General features: G+C 42.2%; 1 protein-coding gene across 1 annotated transcript in view; it reads right to left on the bottom strand.

Moving 5' to 3' along the window:
* The window catches only part of abhd18 (abhydrolase domain containing 18), a 47,440-nt gene that overhangs the window by 13,328 nt on the left and 13,831 nt on the right, over nt 1-20,281 (bottom strand). Inside the window, exons 3-11 of the mRNA XM_084331659.1 lie at nt 19,175-19,259; nt 18,055-18,155; nt 17,544-17,619; nt 8,906-8,992; nt 8,677-8,702; nt 8,086-8,224; nt 7,702-7,791; nt 6,995-7,096; nt 3,993-4,115 (exon numbers count right to left, since the gene is read on the bottom strand). Coding sequence (XP_084187785.1) covers nt 3,993-4,115; nt 6,995-7,096; nt 7,702-7,791; nt 8,086-8,224; nt 8,677-8,702; nt 8,906-8,992; nt 17,544-17,619; nt 18,055-18,155; nt 19,175-19,259 — 829 coding nt within the window. The remainder of the gene's footprint in view (nt 1-3,992; nt 4,116-6,994; nt 7,097-7,701; nt 7,792-8,085; nt 8,225-8,676; nt 8,703-8,905; nt 8,993-17,543; nt 17,620-18,054; nt 18,156-19,174; nt 19,260-20,281) is intronic.

Raw genomic sequence — 20,281 nt, forward strand, 5'->3', positions numbered from 1 at the left:
ACGGAGCGAGGACGGAGCAGAGCTGATTCGACCCCGAATGGCTAGTGAGAAAGCCCCCTTAGGATTACTGTGTTTTGAGCCTGGAAGGAATCAACAGAGGCTAGAGAATAAAGGTGTGTTTTGAGCCTGGACTTAAAGGAGTCAACAGAGGCTAGAGAATAACAGTGTGTTTTGAGCCTGGACTTAAAGGAGTCAACAGAGGCTAGAGAATAACAGTGTGTTTTGAGCCTGGACTTAAAGGAGTCAACAGAGGCTAGAGAATAAAGGTGTGTTTTGAGCCTGGACTTAAAGGAGTCAACAGAGGCTAGAGAATAACAGTGTGTTTTGAGCCTGGACTTAAAGGAGTCAACAGAGGCTAGAGAATAACAGTGTGTTTTGAGCCTGGACTTAAAGGAGTCAACAGAGGCTAGAGAATAAAGGTGTGTTTTGAGCCTGGACTTAAAGGAGTCAACAGAGGCTAGAGAATAAAGGTGTGTTTTGAGCCTGGACTTAAAGGAGTCAACAGAGGCTAGAGAATAAAGGTGTGTTTTAAGCCTGGACTTAAAGGAGTCAACAGAGGCTAGAGAATAACAGTGTGTTTTGAGCCTGGACTTAAAGGAGTCAACAGAGGCTAGAGAATAACAGTGTGTTTTGAGCCTGGACTTAAAGGAGTCAACAGAGGCTAGAGAATAACAGTGTGTTTTGAGCCTGGACTTAAACGAGTCAACAGAGGCTAGAGAATAACAGTGTGTTTTGAGCCTGGACTTAAAGGAGTCAACAGAGGCTAGAGAATAAAAGTGTTTTGAGCCTGGACTTAAAGGAGTCAACAGAGGCTAGAGAATAACAGTGTGTTTTGAGCCTGGACTTAAAGGAATCAACAGAGGCTAGAGAATAAAAGTGTTTTGAGCCTGGACTTAAAGGAGTCAACAGAGGCTAGAGAATAACAGTGTGTTTTGAGCCTGGACTTAAAGGAGTCAACAGAGGCTAGAGAATAACAGTGTGTTTTGAGCCTGGACTTAAAGGAGTCAACAGAGGCTAGAGAATAAAAGTGTTTTGAGCCTGGACTTAAAGGAGTCAACAGAGGCTAGAGAATAAAAGTGTGTTTTGAGCCTGGACTTAAAGGAGTCAACAGAGGCTAGAGAATAAAAGTGTTTTGAGCCTGGACTTAAAGGAGTCAACAGAGGCTAGAGAATAACAGTGTGTTTTGAGCCTGGACTTAAAGGAATCAACAGAGGCTAGAGAATAAAAGTGTGTTTTGAGCCTGGACTTAAAGGAGTCAACAGAGGCTAGAGAATAAAAGTGTTTTGAGCCTGGACTTAAAGGAGTCAACAGAGGCTAGAGAATAAAAGTGTTTTGAGCCTGGACTTAAAGGAGTCAACAGAGGCTAGAGAATAAATGTGTGTTTTGAGCCTGGACTTAAAGGAGTCAACAGAGGCTAGAGAATAAAGGTGTGTTTTGAGCCTGGACTTAAAGCTGACTTAGGGCTCCTGACTGTGGAGTAGGGGGTAGTGAGGTCACCTGGTGGTGGAGTAAGGGCTTGCGGGGTCTGCGATGTAGACATAGAGCAAACTGGTCTTACACAAGAGTGCCATGCATGCAAGCGGCCACTAAGGGGCGCTAGTCACTCTGCCCCTGGTGAGTGAGTGGGTACATTTTAGTGACATTGCTGGTCAATGAGGTGCTTTGCATCTAAAAACAGGCAGAAAATCAGGTCCTTCTGCTTTGTGTTCCGACGTGTCGCCAAAGAGTTGTATTATACAGCATGATGTCACAAACCTCTCATGACACCACATATACATTGGGAATAATAAAGAATATCACTATTGATAAGGGTTCATCACTAAACCATTAATATTAATTCATTTGAGGATTGTGAAATGGTGAGTGGGTCTTTAAAAAGGCCAAATCTGTCTTAGTGCCTCTGAATGATCTTTGCATATTTCCATCAGACTGGACACTTTGTCACCAATCAAATGTTTCGAAGCATTGATGCAGTTTTAATAGATCATTCTTTGTAAATCGATTTATTTGATTCAGTTAATCGTGACATAATGAAGAGCTCCCTATACCTGAAAATATAAACATCTCTCTAATTGGATCAGGATGCTCAATGACAATGACACTATGTAACAACCCATCATCTACACTCACAGCACACACATCCACACGTACACTCAGTTTAAACAAACACTCACCTTATCACCCACTTCAACACACTTTATATTTAGTAGTAAAGAGATTTGCACTACAATTCATACCTCATTGCACTTACCCTAAGTTTGTACCTCATCCCATTTCTGCATTGTACCTCACTGTTACTCTTTTTACTCTGTATTGTGTAATATTGACTGAACACTTTATTTTACGTATTTTTACTTACTGACTTTTTCTATTTTATACTTTATACTTTTATACTTATGAAGCACACTCCCAGATGGCTCATACAGAAAAAAGCATTTCATGATAAAGTATTCCAATTAATAAACAAACTTGAAACTTGAAACTGGATTACAGATGTGAAATGTTCCCTCTAATTATTTTTCGGTCTGAGCAAACACTCAGACCTCCTGAGCAGACATCAGCAACTACTGAGCAACATACGTCACCTGCCGATTAACCGGCTAGTTGATAAGCGGCGGTTTGTAAAAAATCAGAGAATCTTAATTTCCCTCAATGTCTAAACATAAAAATCTATACATTTAGCTGATACACAGAAATAATACAAAAAAGCATATTATATTCCTTAATCAAATATTTATTTGACCATTGATTGACGATACAGAGCAACGTCCTTACTTTGGCGGCGGCGGTGTGAGTCGTGTCACTAACTTTTGTCTTTTTAGGAGCCCGACTCATCATTATTTTATTAAGTGAATTATCACGTGACTTCAAGGGTGACCATATTGTGATTTCTTTTTAAAGAGGACACTCTGCCTTCAGCCTCAAGATACTTAATGATACTCGAAGTTTACTCAAAGATGCCTTATCATTTTATATTTAAAGTATGCCTCCTCTGTATGGATATACAATTATTGTTTATATTATTTTATATAACAAAATAATATCTCTCTATAACCAAAGTTACTCAACATGCTGTATTATGCCTAAAGTAATCTATCTGACAAATCTCAAGAAATAACAACCTATGACAAAATAATATATATATTTCAAGTCTTACTGGACAAAATAAATAACAAGAAAAATATGAAGTAATGTTCTAAATAATACCTCTTCTGTATTCGAAAATCCAGCTTTAAAAAATATATCTTTTCAATGTAATGTAAATTATAAAACAGTAACCTCACAAAGATACTAATTTAAAAGTGCACTATGCCGGTTCGGATGTTTACATTTGCATAACTTGCAATTAGTGTACAAAACTAATTTATTACATACATAATCCCTAGATTGTATCATAAGCATCTTATCAAACCAAAACATCATTTTGAGGCATCAACATAGTTTTAAATTATTTTCTTTCTCTCTCTGTATAGCTGCATACTTCAATCAATTCGGTCAACTTTGCCAACAAACTCTCGCCTCGCACAGCTTTATTTGTAATGTTTTGCTGTGTCCATGTGAGCTTTGAGATCGCCAGCACCTTTATTAGACACAGAAACATATGGTCAAGCTTTGCACGCGTTGCACTCCGCTTCCAATTAGTCACCACTGGGACGGTAAATTGGGAATTTTCTCTGCAGTTCATCTGTAATGTACATTTTCACTTTGGCATATTGTGAGCAGAATCAATGCTGGTCGGATCTGTCCGCTTCCTCCTCTGTTGTGTGTGTGTGTGTCTGTGTGAGCGCAGTAGCGACGCCCACAAAGCACTTCACTGGGTAACGTCACACGCAACAGGGTACCGTAGTATTCGGTGCAACGCGCCAGTCAATTTAACATGCATATTTTACACAAATGTTTCTGTGCGCAATAGATTTCAGATGTGCGCGGGAGCGGTTTGCCATGTGTGCGTGCGCACGTTAGAGGGAACATTGGATGTGACCTCTCAGTACCTTGGCGGTGGCCCCGGCCTCCCCCAGACCCAGCAGCTGTCCAGGTAGCTCGACACCAGACAGAGACTGCAGACTGCTGGGAGAGTTCTTCACCAAGTCCTGACCCATCTTAAAGGAGTCCACCTTGAGAGAGAGACACAGAGAGAGACAGAGAGACAGAGAGAGAGGCAGAGAGATGGAGAGAGAGAGGAGAGAGAGACACACAGAAAGACAGGGTCAGAGAAAGAGCGAAGAGACACAGAGAGAGAAAGAGAGAGAGCGAGAGAAAGAGAGAGATACACAGACATCGAAAGAGAGCGGGATAGAAAGAGACGAGGGTGACAGAGAGACAGACAGAGGGAGATTACATTTACTCCACAGTACTCCAACAGATTACATTTACTCCACAGTACTCCAACAGATTACATTTACTCCACAGTACTCCAACAGATTACATTTACTCCACAGTACTCCAACAGATTACATTTACTCCACAGTACTCCAACAGATTACATTTACTCCACAGTACTCCAACAGATTACATTTACTCCACAGTACTCCAACAGATTACATTTACTTCACAGTACTCCAACAGATTACATTTACTCCACAGTACTCCAACAGATTAAATTTACTCCATAGTACTCCACCAGATTACATTTACTCCATAGTACTCCCAACAGATTAAATGTACTCCACAGCACTCCAACTGGTGAATAATCCAACAGATTACATGTACTCCAACTGGTGAATAATCCAACAGATTACATTTACTTCAGAGTAAATTAATAATAATAAATATATTTATTCATCTCCTCCCGCCTGGACTAGTGTAACTCCCTCCTCACTGGCATCACCTCCCGCTCCCTCCATAAACTGCAGATGGTCCAGAACTCAGCCGCCCGCCTCCTCACTAACACCCGGTCCCGCGAACACATCACTCCTGTCCTCCACTGGCTCCCGATCAAGGAACGCATCAACTTCAAAACACTACTCCTCACCTTCAAAGCCCTCCATAGCCTGCCCCCCCCTACCTGACTGACCTCCTTCTCCGTTACCGCCCCCACCCGTTCCCTCCGGTCCTCTTCCACTGCTTCCCTCACTGTCCCGTCATCCAAACTTAAACGTTTTGGCGACCGGGCTTTTTCACAAGCTGCACCCAGACTGTGGAACACCCTCCCTCAGACTGTCAGAGACTCTCCCTCACTCTCACTAGGGATGTCCGATATTGGCATTAAAATGTGATATCGGAAATGATCGGTATCGGTTTACATTTTTTTTTTTTTTTTTACATTTATTTAACCTTTATTTACCCAGGCAAGCAAGTAAGAACACATTCTGATTTTTTTTATTGTCAAAAGTATGTATAATGTTGTGTTAATTCCACAACAAGAGATATGTAATGTTAATTACATGAAATTATTCCGTTTTTTGGGGCGGGGAAACCCTGCATATATCGGTATCGGAAATGAAGAGTTGGACAATATCGGTATAGGTAAAAAAGCCAATATCGAGCATCCCTACTCTCCACCTTTAAATCCTGACTCAATTGGCTCTGATTGGCCGCTGACCTACGCTAGTTTTTTGCCCCCACGCCGGTATGAGAGAAATAATAATAATGAGCAGCGTAGAAATAATAATAATGCGAGAGCGAGCCTCGTAGAAATAATAATAATGCGAGAGCGAGCCTCGTAGAAATAATAATAATGCGAGAGCGAGCCTCGTAGAAATAATAATAATGCCAGAGCGAGCCTCGTAGAAATAATAATAATGCGAGAGCGAGCCTCGTAGAAATAATAATAATGCCAGAGCGAGCCTCGTAGAAATAATAATAATGCCAGAGCGAGCCTCGTAGAAATAATAATAATGCCAGAGCGAGCCTCGTAGAAATAATAATAATGCCAGAGCGAGCCTCGTAGAAATAATAATAATGCCAGAGCGAGCCTCGTAGAAATAATAATAATGCGAGAGCGAGCCTTGCACACACACACGCTGAAATGGGTATCGTAGAACATGACATAGTCGCATGACATCTGATTTATTAGTGCCAATACTAAAGATTAGGGACAAACGCACACAATTGGCACAATTGTAAATCATGGATTAGTCACTCAGTTTAAACATCGGCCCGCGTAGCTCAACTCGTTCGTCAGCTGGCTGTGGAGCCTATGGTCACAAGTTCAAATCACTCTTAGTTAAATTTTTTCAATTGAAATAACGTATTGTATTGTTTTCATCTCTCTATATTAACGTGATTCCATCAACACACCATAAATGTTCAAAACACGGCTTCATTCTGTTCTGTTATTGGTCCATGATGGCAATAAGTTGATAGACTTTATTCTGTCAACCTTGACAATGTATGGTTAATGCTATTGATGTACTCATCAAAGTATTTTTAAATGCTTTGAGTCGTGTTTTGAACATTTATGTTGTGTTGATGGAATCACGTTAATATAGAGAGATGAAAACAATACAATACGTTATTTCAATTGAAAAAATTGTTCTACGATACCCATTTCAGCGTGCGTGTGTGCGAGGCTCGCTCTCGCATTATTATTATTTCTACGAGGCTCGCTCTCGCATTATTATTATTTCTACGCTGCTCATTATTATTTCTCTCATACGGCTCGCTCTGGCATTATTATTATTTCTACGAGGCTCGCTCTGGCATTATTATTATTTCTACGAGGCTCGCTCTGGCATTATTATTATTTCTACGCTGCTCATTATTATTATTTCTCTCATACCGGCGTGGGGGCAAAAAAATTGTGTAGGTCAGCGGCCAATCAGAGCAACACGGAAGGACAACTGGCTTGTGGAAAGTATAGACGCTACCCGTCCTCCCAAGCATACAACCTGGTGGTTGTATGTCCTGCGTCTTCATACTGTTGCTTATTCCCTGTGGTTCTTTGTTTCTCTGTTCATTTGTTTTGCTCATTGTCAGCGTCTTTGGATTCTTGAAAAGCGCTTTATAAATAAAATGTATTATTATTATTAGTACTCCAACAGATTAAACTTACTCCACAGTACTCCAACAATTGAATAATCTCCTTTTCATACACAGAGTTGATGGCATACTGCTTCTCCAGCTCCCTCCAGTTCACGGCTTTACTTAACACACCCTGGTAACACACAAACACACGAACACACACACATTAAATAACTTGATTATTGACCAGCTGAGCAAACATGGAAGTGAAAGTGAATATCTGGCTGACGTTACAATGTTAATGTATGTTTGTAATTCATGTGAACATACATAAATTATTGAAATTTGTGTGTGCGCTTATTGTCTATGTATTACCGTAGCGATGAGGTAAAATGTGCGTGTGCTTATTGTCTATGTATTACCGTAGCGATGAGGTAAAATGTGTGTCCGCTTATTGTCTATGTATTACCGTAGCGATGAGGTAACATGTGCGTGTGCTTATTGTCCATGTATTACCGTAGTGATGAGGTCAAATGTGCGTGTGCTTATTGTCTATGTATTACCGTAGCGATGAGGTAAAATGTGTGTGCGCTTATTGTCTATGTATTACCGTAGTGATGAGGTAAAATGTGCGTGTGCTTATTGTCTATGTATTACCGTAGTGATGAGGTAAAATGTGCGTGTGCTTATTGTCTATGTATTACCGTAGTGATGAGGTAACATGTGTGTGCGCTTATTGTCTATGTATTACCGTAGTGATGAGGTAACATGTGTGTGTGCTTATTGTCCATGTAGTACCGTAGTGAAGACACTGGAGGCAGTAGACCAGGACAGACAGGGGATGAGAGGAATGGGTTTAGGCCAGTTGGTCACTGCCAAGGATGCCATCTAAACAAATATACACATAATAATTACAATGTAAATCAACAATAAATGATTACATTAAAAAGGAAAACACCACCCATTTTAAGAATTCATACACACTACCAAAGGGTTAACCCTTTCACTACCAGACTACAGAAGGTTAACCTTTCACTACCACACTACAGACGGTTAGTGTGGTAGTGAAAGGTTAACCTTCTGTAGTCTGGTAGTGAAAGGGTTAAAGGACTAAGTGAAAACACCCCTAGACGTCCAGTGCATGTAATCTGTCATAACCAGACGGTTGCTACGGCAACTCACGTATCCTCCCATGGAGATGCCCGTCAACCCCAGTGGCCAGTAGCCTTCTCTCTCCAACCAATGGAGAAGCACTGCCGACTCCAGGATCAAAGCCCCGCCCATCACAAGAAGGTCCGACACGTTCTTCAGGCAGGATCGCCTACAATACCCACAATTCACAGCTCCGTCAGAAGGTATGAATATAGCATTGTATGGCTCTTAGTGCAACATAAGAACTGCCATGTGTTACAGTGTGAAACTATCAGTTAAAGCTAGAAAGCTATCGGGCTGCAAGCTAGCCTAGCTTAGCACAAATTAATGGAAGCGTATACGGACCACCTAGCCTAGCTGTTGGCTAAAAACACCTCTCCCGGAGTTTTAAGCTATAGGCTAGTGGTCCCGTATCCGCTTCCATTCATTTGTGCTAAGCTAAGCTAGCTTGCAGCCAGATATCTTTCTACTGAACGCAGAGAGGAAATTGGTATCGATCTTCTGGTATCGTTCAACTCTGGAGAAGACAGTAAAGTGCCCATTTCCAGCAATGTTGGCATGTTCCTTTAACTTCCGACACGTTACCGTGGGAGATGGTTATGTAAAGCAGAGGGGACTTACTTCTGGTCTTTGGGTTTACGGTAGCCATGTAGAGACCAGTCAAGGAGCCAATGCCGAGAGATTTACAGTATCAATAAAGGATATCAAGACTTATGACAAGTATTATGACACACAGACACGCAGAAAAACATCCGAACAGAGCAGAACAATAGAGAATTGAATAAAAAAAAAAAAAGTTTCATAGGTGATATCATAATAGAACAGTAGAATACAGAATAGAATAAAGGATATAGTAGGGGTTCTCCAGCAGCAGAGAAGCCATCCCGGACTCTTTGATCATCGGTCTGGCCATCAGGGTGCGTCGTCGCCAGAAGAACTGCACACAGACGGATCAACAGAATTATGGTTGCCGCGGTGATGTGACATTTTCCACGATTGATAAACTCATGACAACACCTGCATTACTGGTGGTGACACCGGACATTTCACAAAATGACACTCAATGTCTGTAGAGCGCCTACTTTGATCTTTAACGCTATGCGGCGCTACATTGACCGTGTCTGTCCGTCTGCGTCTGTTTTTAATTAATTTTCAATGACGAGTATCCATTTGTTGAACAGACAGAGTTGATGTTGATTAAGACGGGGAGGACGCGACCCTCTTTGCGCCGCCCCTGTGCCTCAAATAGATTCGCTATCAGCTCTATCTTCAATCTTTCAAAATGTTCAGTTGCTATCGCTATCAGCTCTATCTTTAATCTTTCAAAATGTTCAGTTGCTATTGCATGCACTCATCTTTGTTTCACTACACACTTGAGTGCATGCTTACCAACTGTTAGTCTGCAACACTACTATCACCGACATCTAAGAAGGGAGATCCCCCCTTGAATGGCCCTTCTAAGGTTTCTCTCCTCCACACTGCCTGTGGAGCATTTTTCCCTATCGTTAGGTTTTAGTGAGTTTTTCCTTTCCTTCGCGTGGGGTATGTCTGGGAGTGCTTGCATTCTTTCATTTATTTGCATTTATTTTAAATTTGTTGGGACCTTATGGTGTTCTTGTTTTGTTCTTGACTTATTGTTATGTTTTCTTCTTGACTTGTTTAAAGAAGACATGTACGGCCCATGGGGACATTAACGTGTGTTGTCGGGCCTTATAAATAAATTTGATTTGATGTTAGGTTCTAATAAAAAAATAAACCAACGGACAGTAATACATTCCAACAATTTTCTATCCGTTCATTGACAGATCAATGTAGCTGCAGCCTTATTTAGCGCATCGCGCAAACATACTTCGATTGAACTGGTCCTCTGAGCTCCTCTCCAGCTGTGGGGTTCAAACCTGAAGCCAAATCCCCCGCCACCGTTGTGTAAACCGCCGTGTCGTCTCTAGAGCCTTCTTTCTCTCCTTCACGTGAAGTAAAATCTACTCTCAAAGTGAAAGTGAAACTTAAGCTGCTCTATACTGCGGCTCTGCCGTCCTCACGTGACACGTTCAGTTTATAATGCTGTCTTTTTTTTTTTTTTTAACTTACATTTTTATTTGCATTTTTGATTTACAAACATCTCAGACAATACAATTACCCCCCCCCTCCCCGAGTTACAGAAAAATAGATGCATATTAACCCCCCCCCCCCCTGAATAAAATATAAAAAAAAAAAAAAAAATCGGCCAGACCCCCCCTCCCTTCCCCCAGACTAGGACCTCGACAAATTCAGTTTTTTCTTTTTTTTTTACACATTTTGAGAGTTTTGTAAACCCAGTTACACCCGTCTAACAGGTGCCCATACTTCTACACCAAACAAATAAATGTCTACCATTACATCTTTTCTCTTCAAAGAGCAACTAATAACATTTACAGTATCATTCATTGCAATATATACCCTTCAGAAAGACAAAAGGGAGCTTCACTAATAGCCTATATCATCAACCTACTATGTAATCTGTTCTAAGTATTGCCTAAACCCAGCCCAGCATTTATCAAAGAGACGTGGTTTTTTCTTAAGATTGAACATTATTTTCTCTGATGCCATGTACGAAGAGATTTCACTAAGCCACATAGACATGGGGGGGGATTCAGCACTTTTCCACAGCATGGCAATACACTTGTTCCCTGCAATCATGGCCAATTTAATGATCCGCACCTTGCCTCTCTTATCTGGAGAAATGTCAGACATGTCTCCTAATAATGCTAATTTAGGTGTACATGGGATCTCAAGACCTGTGACCTCTTCGAGAGTCTCCCAAATTGAGCCCCAGTAAGGTCTCAGTTTGTTACATTCCCAGAACATGTGGAGCAGGCTACCTGTTTCCGTTGAGCACCTAGGGCAAAGGTCAGAGATAGCCTCATTCATCCTGTGAAGTCTTTCCGGCGTAAAATAGGTTCTATGGAGAATGTTAAATTGCATAAGTTTATGTCGAGTGTTATATGAAAAAGATAGTGCAGACTCACATAGTGATTCCCATTCATCTTCATCAAAGGTACAGTCCAGGTCCCGCTCCCATTTGTTCTTGGCATTTAGGGGTATAATTTCTGTACTGGTCAGGATTCTATCATATGTTAATGATAGGATGCCTCTAGTGTGAATAACTCCTTTTAGAATATCATCTATGAGGAGGGGTTTTGGAAGAGTGGAGTTTCCTCCCTGACCTGTACCTATGAAGTGTCTGACCTGTAGGTATTTAAAGAAATTAGTAGTTGGAAGGTGGAAGGCGGCACGTAACTGTTCAAAGGACATAAGTATGTTATTATCAAATAGGTCCCCAAAAGTTTTAATTCCCTGAGTGTACCACTTCTTGGTGATGCCATCTCTAAGTGATTCTGGCAAAGCTGGATTGTTGTGGAAGGGAGTCTTCCTGTGAAATGCAATAAAGCTACCAAGATGTGTCTGAATCTCAAACCATGTTCTTGCTGTGTGTTTAATAAATGGGTTATCTGAACAATTCTTCAGGGTGTGGTACTTCCTGATAAAAGGAATTCCGGCCAGCGGTACGTCCATCGTATGGCATTGTTCTATTTGTCTCCAGGCAGGGGAATTAGTCGACTCATTCTGCCAAATCCACAGAGCCCTTGTCTGTGCAGCCCAGTAATAGCGTTGGAAGTCCGGGAGTTTCAGTCCACCACACTGGGGGGAATTATATAGGGTTTTAATTTTAATTCTAGGGACCTTCCTTCTCCATATGAATGCAGATATTATCCTTTGTAATTTCTTGAAGAAGTTCTTATGTATAGATATAGGGAGGGTTTGAAAAAGATAGAGAAATTTAGGTAGGATGTTCATCTTAATGCAGTTCACACGTCCGATTAGCGAGAGAGGCAGCTGCATCCATCTATCTAGGTCCTTCTCCACCTTTTTAAGTAGTGGGTCATGATTTAGTAAGAAAATTGTATCTATTTGGTTCGGGATTTTTAGACCCAAATATGTTACAAATTGTGAGTTCCACTGGAAGGGGAAATTGGACCTTGGCATTTTTTCGGCTAGTGAGTTAAGTGGCATGGCCACGCTTTTTTGTGCATTAATCTTGTAGCCTGAGATTACATTATACTTTGACAGTGTTTCCATAAGGGCAGGCATGGATGAGTCGAGATTGGTTAGAAACAGGACTATGTCGTCCGCGTATAAAGAGATGACATGGCTCTCAGGACCCACCTTGATCCCACTAATAGCTTTATGTGACCTTATTGCTATAGCCAGGGGTTCGATTACCAGCGCAAAAAGTGTCGGGGAAAGAGGGCAACCCTGCCTAGTACCGCGCCTTAGAGGGAAAGAAGGTGAAATCTCTGAGTTGGTCTGTATCCTGGCTGTAGGGTTAAGGTACAGCATATGGATCATTCTTAGCATATTTGGGCCAAAGTTCATTTTTTGTAGAACAGCGAAGAGAAAGTGCCACTCTACTCGGTCAAATGCCTTCTCCGCGTCCAACGAGATCGCTATGACTGGGTCTTCTATGGATTTGGCACAATGCGTCAAGTTAAGAAATCTTCTCACGTTGTCTATTAATGAGCGATTTTGTATGAAACCGGTCTGGTCCGTATTAATAAGTGAGGAGGTTACTCTCTCAAGTCGAGTGGCTATGATTTTAGTAAATATTTTATATTCGTTGGAAAGGATCGAAATTGGTCTGTACGACCCGCATAAGGTAGGGTCCTTCCCTAGTTTTGGCAGGACTATAATAAGAGCTTGCTCAAGGGTATCAGGTAGTTGGTCATTCTCAATAGAGTAGTTGAACATTTCTAGGAGAGGGTCTATCAATTTGCTAATAAATGCCTTGTAGAAGTCTATGGAGAAGCCGTCCGGCCCTGGAGCTTTCCCTGGCGTCAGTTTTGATAAGGCATCTAGTATTTCTTGCTTAGTTATCGCCTCGTCAAGGACCCCCCTTGTGCCTTTTGTTATCGTAGGTATGTCTAGGTTGTCCAAGAACTCACACATCTCCTGTCTCTTCTCCCCCTGCGAGGAGTAGAGAGACTTGTAGAAGTCTGAGAAGGCCCGATTTATGAGCAGTGGGTTCCGGGTCAACTCCCCTTTGTCGCTTACCCTAATGGCCGGTATACACCTAGCGGCATCCTCCCTTCTAATTTGCCACGCTAGTAGTTTCCCTGCCTTGTCACCCTGCTCATAGTAGCGATGTTTCAACCTTGACATAGCGTTTTCTACCTCTCGCGAGGTGATAGTGTTATATTCTGCCTTTTTTGCCGTTATCTGAACCAATAAGGTCTGTGATTGTAATAGGGAGTGTTGATTTTCAAGCGCTTTTATATCAGACTCTAGTGAGCGTAATTTGGTTTGATATTGTTTCTTTTTCCAGGAAGAGTAACTAATAATGTAGCCTCTTATGTAAGCTTTAAGGGTCTCCCAGACTATAGCTGGTGAGGCCGAGCCCCTATTACTCAATAAATACCAGTCCAACTGTTTGTTAATTAATTTGACAAAATCCTCATCGTTATTTAGAAAATTAGGAAACCTCCAGCGTTTGGAGTTTGTGTGAGAGTCGCTTAAGGCTATTTTAGTCAAAAGGGGGGCGTGGTCTGAGTGTGTCATGGCTAAGTATTCGCAGGACGAAACAAGATGGAGTTTTGCTGTATGTATAAAGAACGTATCAATCCTAGAGTAGCTGTTGTGCATGTGTGAGTAGAAGCTGTATTCCCTTTGAGATGCATGCCCCTCCCGCCATGTATCCAACAAATTAAGATCCATAAGTTCTTTTTTAAGAGCCTTGGCCGCTGAGGTCAAAGGTTTAGGGGTAGGGGAGGATCTGTCCATAGCAGGGTCTAATACCAGGTTAAAGTCACCACCAATTATAAGTTCTGAAGGGGCGCATGTCACTTTAAGAAAAAGGTTCACATAGAAGTTAGGGTCATCGTGGTTCGGACCATATACATTCAGCATAGTGACCAGTTGGTCTCCCATATATCCCCTGACTAAAATATATCTTCCCCCTTTATCCTTTTCAACTAGGTTCGGTTGGAAGGGGATCCCTCTTCTTACCAGAATAGCCACCCCCCTTGCTGACGATGTGAATGAGGAGAAAAATATTTGCCCTTGCCATTGTTTCCCCAGTTTACTGTGCTCTGCGTCATCCAAGTGAGACTCTTGCAGGAAGGCCACGTCTATTTGATGTCTTCTGATGAAGCTAAGCACTTTACGGCGTTTAACTTGCCGGTTAAGACCATTAATATTCCAACTCAGAAACGAGTATGTCATTCACCCATGTGGTTGGTATAGCTGGTTAGTAGGACACTGGGATACCTGAAAACATGGTATACAATACCTAGATGTGTAAACATTATAAACCAATTCACAAAAACAGTCCTGTCTGAACCCCTCCCTTTTCCCCTTAATGCCCCCCCCCCCCCCCCCCCCCCTTCCCATAAAAAAAATAATTCCCCCTGGCCTATAAATCCTCCCGTAATCTTGCGTAGTACCATACCCTCTCCTACCAAGCGGAGCCGGGCTCCCTACCAGGTTTAGGTTAAGTAATTAAAGGTGTGGGTACGAACATCTCCTTTAAGCATTTCAAAACATGTATATATATATACACACCTTTTTTTTTTTTTTAATATCTTTTTTTTTTTTCAGGGGTAATATCAACGCTTAAAATGCATAAATGTAATGTGCACACATGTATGAATAAACATGTACACCTACATATACCCATTAGCACATAACCGTCTTGAAATTAAACTTAGTAATATGAACTCACAACAAAAGGTCCCGTGAGGCTTAACAACATCTCAAGTCCAGTGTCGCCAATAACGACATGTATTACCCGGCGGTTAACATTTCAAAAAGTAATTAGAGTATGAGGCTTATTGCCTGGTATGTGTCTTTATTTACCGCTCCTTTATGGTCGAGTGGCGACCGCTGGATCACTTTAGCATAGCCGGGTGGTGCTTACTCAGATACGTCTCTGCCGACCCCGGAGAAGTAAAAGTACGTCTGCCCTCCGGTAGCTCCACGCTCAAGTTAGTGGGATGGAGCAGCTTGAAGGATACGTTGTTCTCGTGTAGCTTCTTCTTCAACGGCATGAAGGCTTTTCTCTTCTTGTAGAGGGCCGTGGACATATCCTTGAAGATCTTGATAGTAGAATTACCGTATGCCAGTGATTTCTTTTTCCACGCCGCGTCCAGGATTCTCGTCACATCGGTGAAACGGAGTAGCTGGATCACTATGGCTCGGGGGAGGCTGCCTTCTTCGGGACGGCGTTGGAGCGTACGGTGAGCCCGCTCTATCTCAATGGTTTGCCCGGTGTCCAGCTCCAGTATTTTGGGGAGCCATTCCTGTAGGAAATCGATAGAGCTTTTCCCCTCCACACCTTCTGGGAATCCCACCAGTCGCAGATTCTTTCTTCTCCCTCTGTTTTCCAATTCGTCCAGCTTTTCCCTCAGACCGCAGATCTCCTCCTCTGTGTCTTTCCTATGATCGCTGAGGTCTTGTTGTAGGTAGTCGAGGCTATCACCGAAGCTAGCTTGCACTCCCTCCATTTCCTTAACACGTTGCCCCAGTGCCTGGTTGTCACTGATAAGTCTTTCCACCGAGATGCTTAGAGAGTTCATCTTAAGTTCCATCATGGCTTGAATTCTGTCGAATACTTTCTCCAGTTCCCCAGTAAACCATATCGGCGGTGTTTCATCGTTAGCTTCGACGTTAGCTGCATTAGCTTCCCTGTTAGCCGGTGCGTTAGCTCCTTGCGGTCTCACGCTAGCACTATTGCTAACGCCGGGCGATGTCACCGTCTTCCTGCTCGGTTCGGTCCTTTTGGGTGGCATTTCTTTGTTGGTTATGTGCTTAATAAGCGTGGGTTGACATAAACTGAAGTTTAGGCGGAGTATGTTCGATACATCAGGTTTTTCAGGATTTTTGTGTAGGAGCCCGTTCCACTATGTCCTTCCTCTACGCCGCCATCTTCCAGTTTATAATGCTGTCTGACTAAGTATTAGGGGTGTAACGATTCGACCTCACAACGATTCGATTGCGATTCTTCAGGCAACGATTCAATGCATCATGAAATCTCTTCATTTGACCACGATTCGATTAATTTTCTATCAGTTAACCCTTTCTTCGCCGAAGACGTGTTAAGACGTCATTCCTAGCCATGCGTAATCTGCCGATGGCGTCTTACGGCGTCTTTGAGATCAATATTTCAAATTTCTGTCATGGCAATCATATTTCACCGACGGATCATTGACGGGTGCTGGGGAACTCCACTCAACTCTCCAACGGTTCAATATCGCCACCTGGTGGCCGATCGTCAAACCGGAAGTGTGGATCGTCAAACCGGAAGTGCTTGGTGTCCCCCCTATTCCACCCGCCACTCGCAATCGCTCCCGGGACTCCATCTTGACACACTGGATAATCGATCGGTTGCCATAACTCAATAAACAACGTTATTTGGACATATATATTATTATACAACCCGGAAATGGTTCATCTAGATCAACATCCCATAACAGCGAACTTTCTGCTCCAGTATCATCCCCCATCGCTACGAGTGAGTTTCAGCTTTCTTGATTATTATTATCCATACAAACTGCTATGATCAATATATCACCCATACTACATGATTCATTTAACGTCGGTCATTGCATTATAAACGACTCCCCCCCCCCCCCCCCCCTCCGGTCACCAGCAGATGATGAGTCATGACGTTTAGGACCTTGTACAATTTAACATTTTAATCTGACGTCAATCGCTATCAAACGGCATTTGATGATCTAATATATGCATAAATGGCTATATCTCACGTTCTAGGAATTACTGCAGAAAACGATAAAAACATATTTATACTCTAAGTCTAGACAGTATTTCTATATGAATGTGTGAATGAAAAAGTAAAGCGTTCCTACACCCTGAACAATAGCTAATCGATGTTGAATGGGCCATAGTAATGTCAATTTAGTAATACAATTTAAAAAGTTATAGCCCTGCAAAGAAGGTGAACATCTCCATAGACAAATAGAGCTGGCAGTGATCAAACATTGATGGATATAAATGTGGCAGAGAAAGGATTAATTCCCCCAAAAATGTCGAATACACAAATGTGGCTGGGGGAACTGATTCACTCAGCATGAATGGACTATAGGTCCATTTAATCGTTTCTAACATATTCAAACATATTATTTCTATATAAAAAAAAAATATAAAAAAAAAAGTGTATTCGATGATGCCGGAACGCAGATAACACCGGTATCACTGTGGCAAGCAGAGTGAGAATTAATGTACAAAAAAAACAAATGTAAAACTAAATGAAATGTAAACCTAGCTGTACATGTAGTCTAGCCAGTCACTAGTCTGATGTCGTCCCCCTCAGAGAGGCTGGATGACTGAACTTAGTACAAGAACCACTTGACAAAGGCTCAGTCTCCTATGTTTCAGTCATTTGATGAAGGTTTGGTCTTATATGTTTTAGCCAGTTAATAAAGGTCATGTCTTACGTGGTCTCCAGTACCCGCCAGGTGGATACATACTGGGCTGTTCTTTTTCCATTTCTTAGGCACTATGAACTGGAACCTACAGAACACACACACAAAATCAGTCTATGAATACTACTATTACTGCAACAGCTACAACTACTACTACTAGCAAAGCTAAACTAGTTGTTAGTTATAATAATAGTAATAGTAGTACTAATAATAATGATAATTCATTGTATTTATAAAGCGCTTCTCAGGAACCTGAAGTCGCTGACATTAGGTGGGGAAACAGAGAAAACAGAGAAACAAAAGGAACATAAGACCACGGGGGAAACAGGGAAACAGCATGATACACAGAAACATGAGGCCACAGTAACAAAGATCACAACAGGTTGGAGGGGGGGTTAGGGTTGAAGGCTAAGGCGAACAGGTGGGTTTTGAGGCGGGATTTGAAGGTGGAGAGTGTGGGGGAGTCTCTGATGGTCTGAGGGAGGGAGTTCCAGAGTCGAGGTGCAGTACTATACTATATTACCTTGCTTTAACGGCCTCTGGAGGCAGTATTCCAGGGACAAGGTGTTCCAGAGGAGAGATGAAGAAGCCATCGTGGATTTGACAGTCGGACTGGTCCTCAGTCTGTAGAACAACCAACACCAAGCAACATTATCAATATAACCAATCATGAGTGAGTGAGGAAGAAATGACTGCACAACTGCAACTGAAAAAAGATATATTTATGCAGAGATAGTCACTTGTACCCTTGTACCTGGATACACACTAACATGAGTCTGACCTCCCTCCCTTTTTTATTTTATTTTTAAATGTATCCACTTTTTCTCCTCTTTTCTTTTAAAATTTTTCTCCCATCCCAATTTAGTCATGCCAATTCTCCCCTCCCCTGTCTTGAACGTTGCTCGCATATGCTCCCCACTGGCCGGTTGTAGGGAGGATAGAAGCCTTGCATCACATGTCCCCTCCGATACATGTGGAGGCAGCCTGTCACATCTCTTCACCTGCCAGCGCGGACTCTCATTTGGCGAGTTGTAACGTGTGGGAGGCTCACACTACCCCCGCCATTTCCTAACTCTGCTGTGCAGGCGTCCCCCAACCGACCGGAGTCGCTGTCCACAACGTCCAGATTACCACCCATTGACTTCCACCCGCTAACTCTGCCAATTGAGTTAGTATGACAGCCGGCCCAAGCCAGAGGCAACGCCGACAGCCGGAGTCGAACCCGGTTAAATGTATTTTTCTATTTATTTTTTTCGTTTATTTTCCTATGTCATCTTTCCTCCCCTGGGTTGTTTATGAGGCATACTCGGTTTATACTGCTTATTTTGTTTATGCTGAATACTTTGAAAACAAATTGAATAAGATGGAAGCGCCTGAGTAACAAATGTCATTGACTATGTGAATCAAGTACGGTATATACTGTATGATCAATGCAACGTGATGTTCACTATGACACAAAATAAAAAGAAAGTTCAACAAAAAAATGAGTGAGGAACAACGCTGTGCAATACACTAATATTTGTTTGTTTCTGATATATATACTATTATTTATTAGCATCTATATAATCTAACATTAGTGATCAACAAGGCTGGGCAGAGAGAGAGACAGAGACAGAGACAGAGACAGAGAGAGAGAGAGATACCTTATCTATGTATACAGGGTAATCTTTTGGCACCAGGTTCTGACATCTGTCTCTGTCAGCGATACTCTTCCTGAACTCAAAGATTCTGGAGGGAGAAGAGCATGAGAACAGCAGGTGAGCAAGTCACACAGAAAATCCATCCTAAAGGGAGAGGAGGGGAGAGGAGAGGAGAGGGGAGGGGAGAGGAGATGAGATGAGATGAGATGAGAGGAGAGGAGAGGAGAGGAGAGAGGAGAGGAGAGGAGAGGAGAGGAGATGATGGGAGAGGAGAGGATGGGAGAGGAGATGACAGGACAGGAGAGGAGAGGAGGGGAGATGACAGGAGAGGAGAGGAGATGACAGGACAGGAGAGGAGATGACAGGACAGGAGAGGAGAGGAGGGGAGATGATGGGAGAGGAGAGGAGATGACAGGACATGAGGAGAGGAGGGGAGATGATGGGAGAGGAGAGGAGATGGGAGATGAGGAGGGGAGATGGGAGGAGAGGAGATGATGGGAGAGGAGAGGAGTGGAGATGAAAGGAGGGGACAGGAGAGGGCTGGGTGCTGATTTTAGGGACATGGAATGGTCTGTCTCTACCTATCTGTATATCTATCTGTATGTCTCTGTCTGTATCTATCTATCTGTATGTATCTACCTGTCAGTATCTATCCGTCTGTATCTATCTATCTATCTATCTATCTATCTATCTATCTATCTATCTATCTATCTATCAGTATCCATCTGTCTGTATCTACAGTATCTATCTGTTGGTGTTCTAAGCCACACATCCCTGGTCGTGTCGTGATTGTTTTTAATGTAGTGTAGTTTTTATGACTTTGTGTGTAGTGTATTTTGTATTTCTTTTAGTATTTCTGTTTTTATATTGTAAAGCACTTTGGTACAACTTCAGTTGATTTTAAATGTGCTATAGAAATAAAGTTGACATTGACCTATATCTGTATCTATCTATCTATCTATCTATCCATCTATCTATCTGTATATCTGTATATCTGTTAGGGGTGGGGGGGGGGAATCTATACGTAGTAGTATCGCGATACTTTGCGTGGCGATACTGTATCGATACAGGGACACCAAGTATCGATATTTAATTATTCATAAAAAATAA

This window comes from Notolepis coatsorum, assembly GCF_963971535.1.
Source record: "Notolepis coatsorum genome assembly, chromosome: 16".
Taxonomy (NCBI): Eukaryota; Metazoa; Chordata; class Actinopteri; order Aulopiformes; family Paralepididae; genus Notolepis; species Notolepis coatsorum.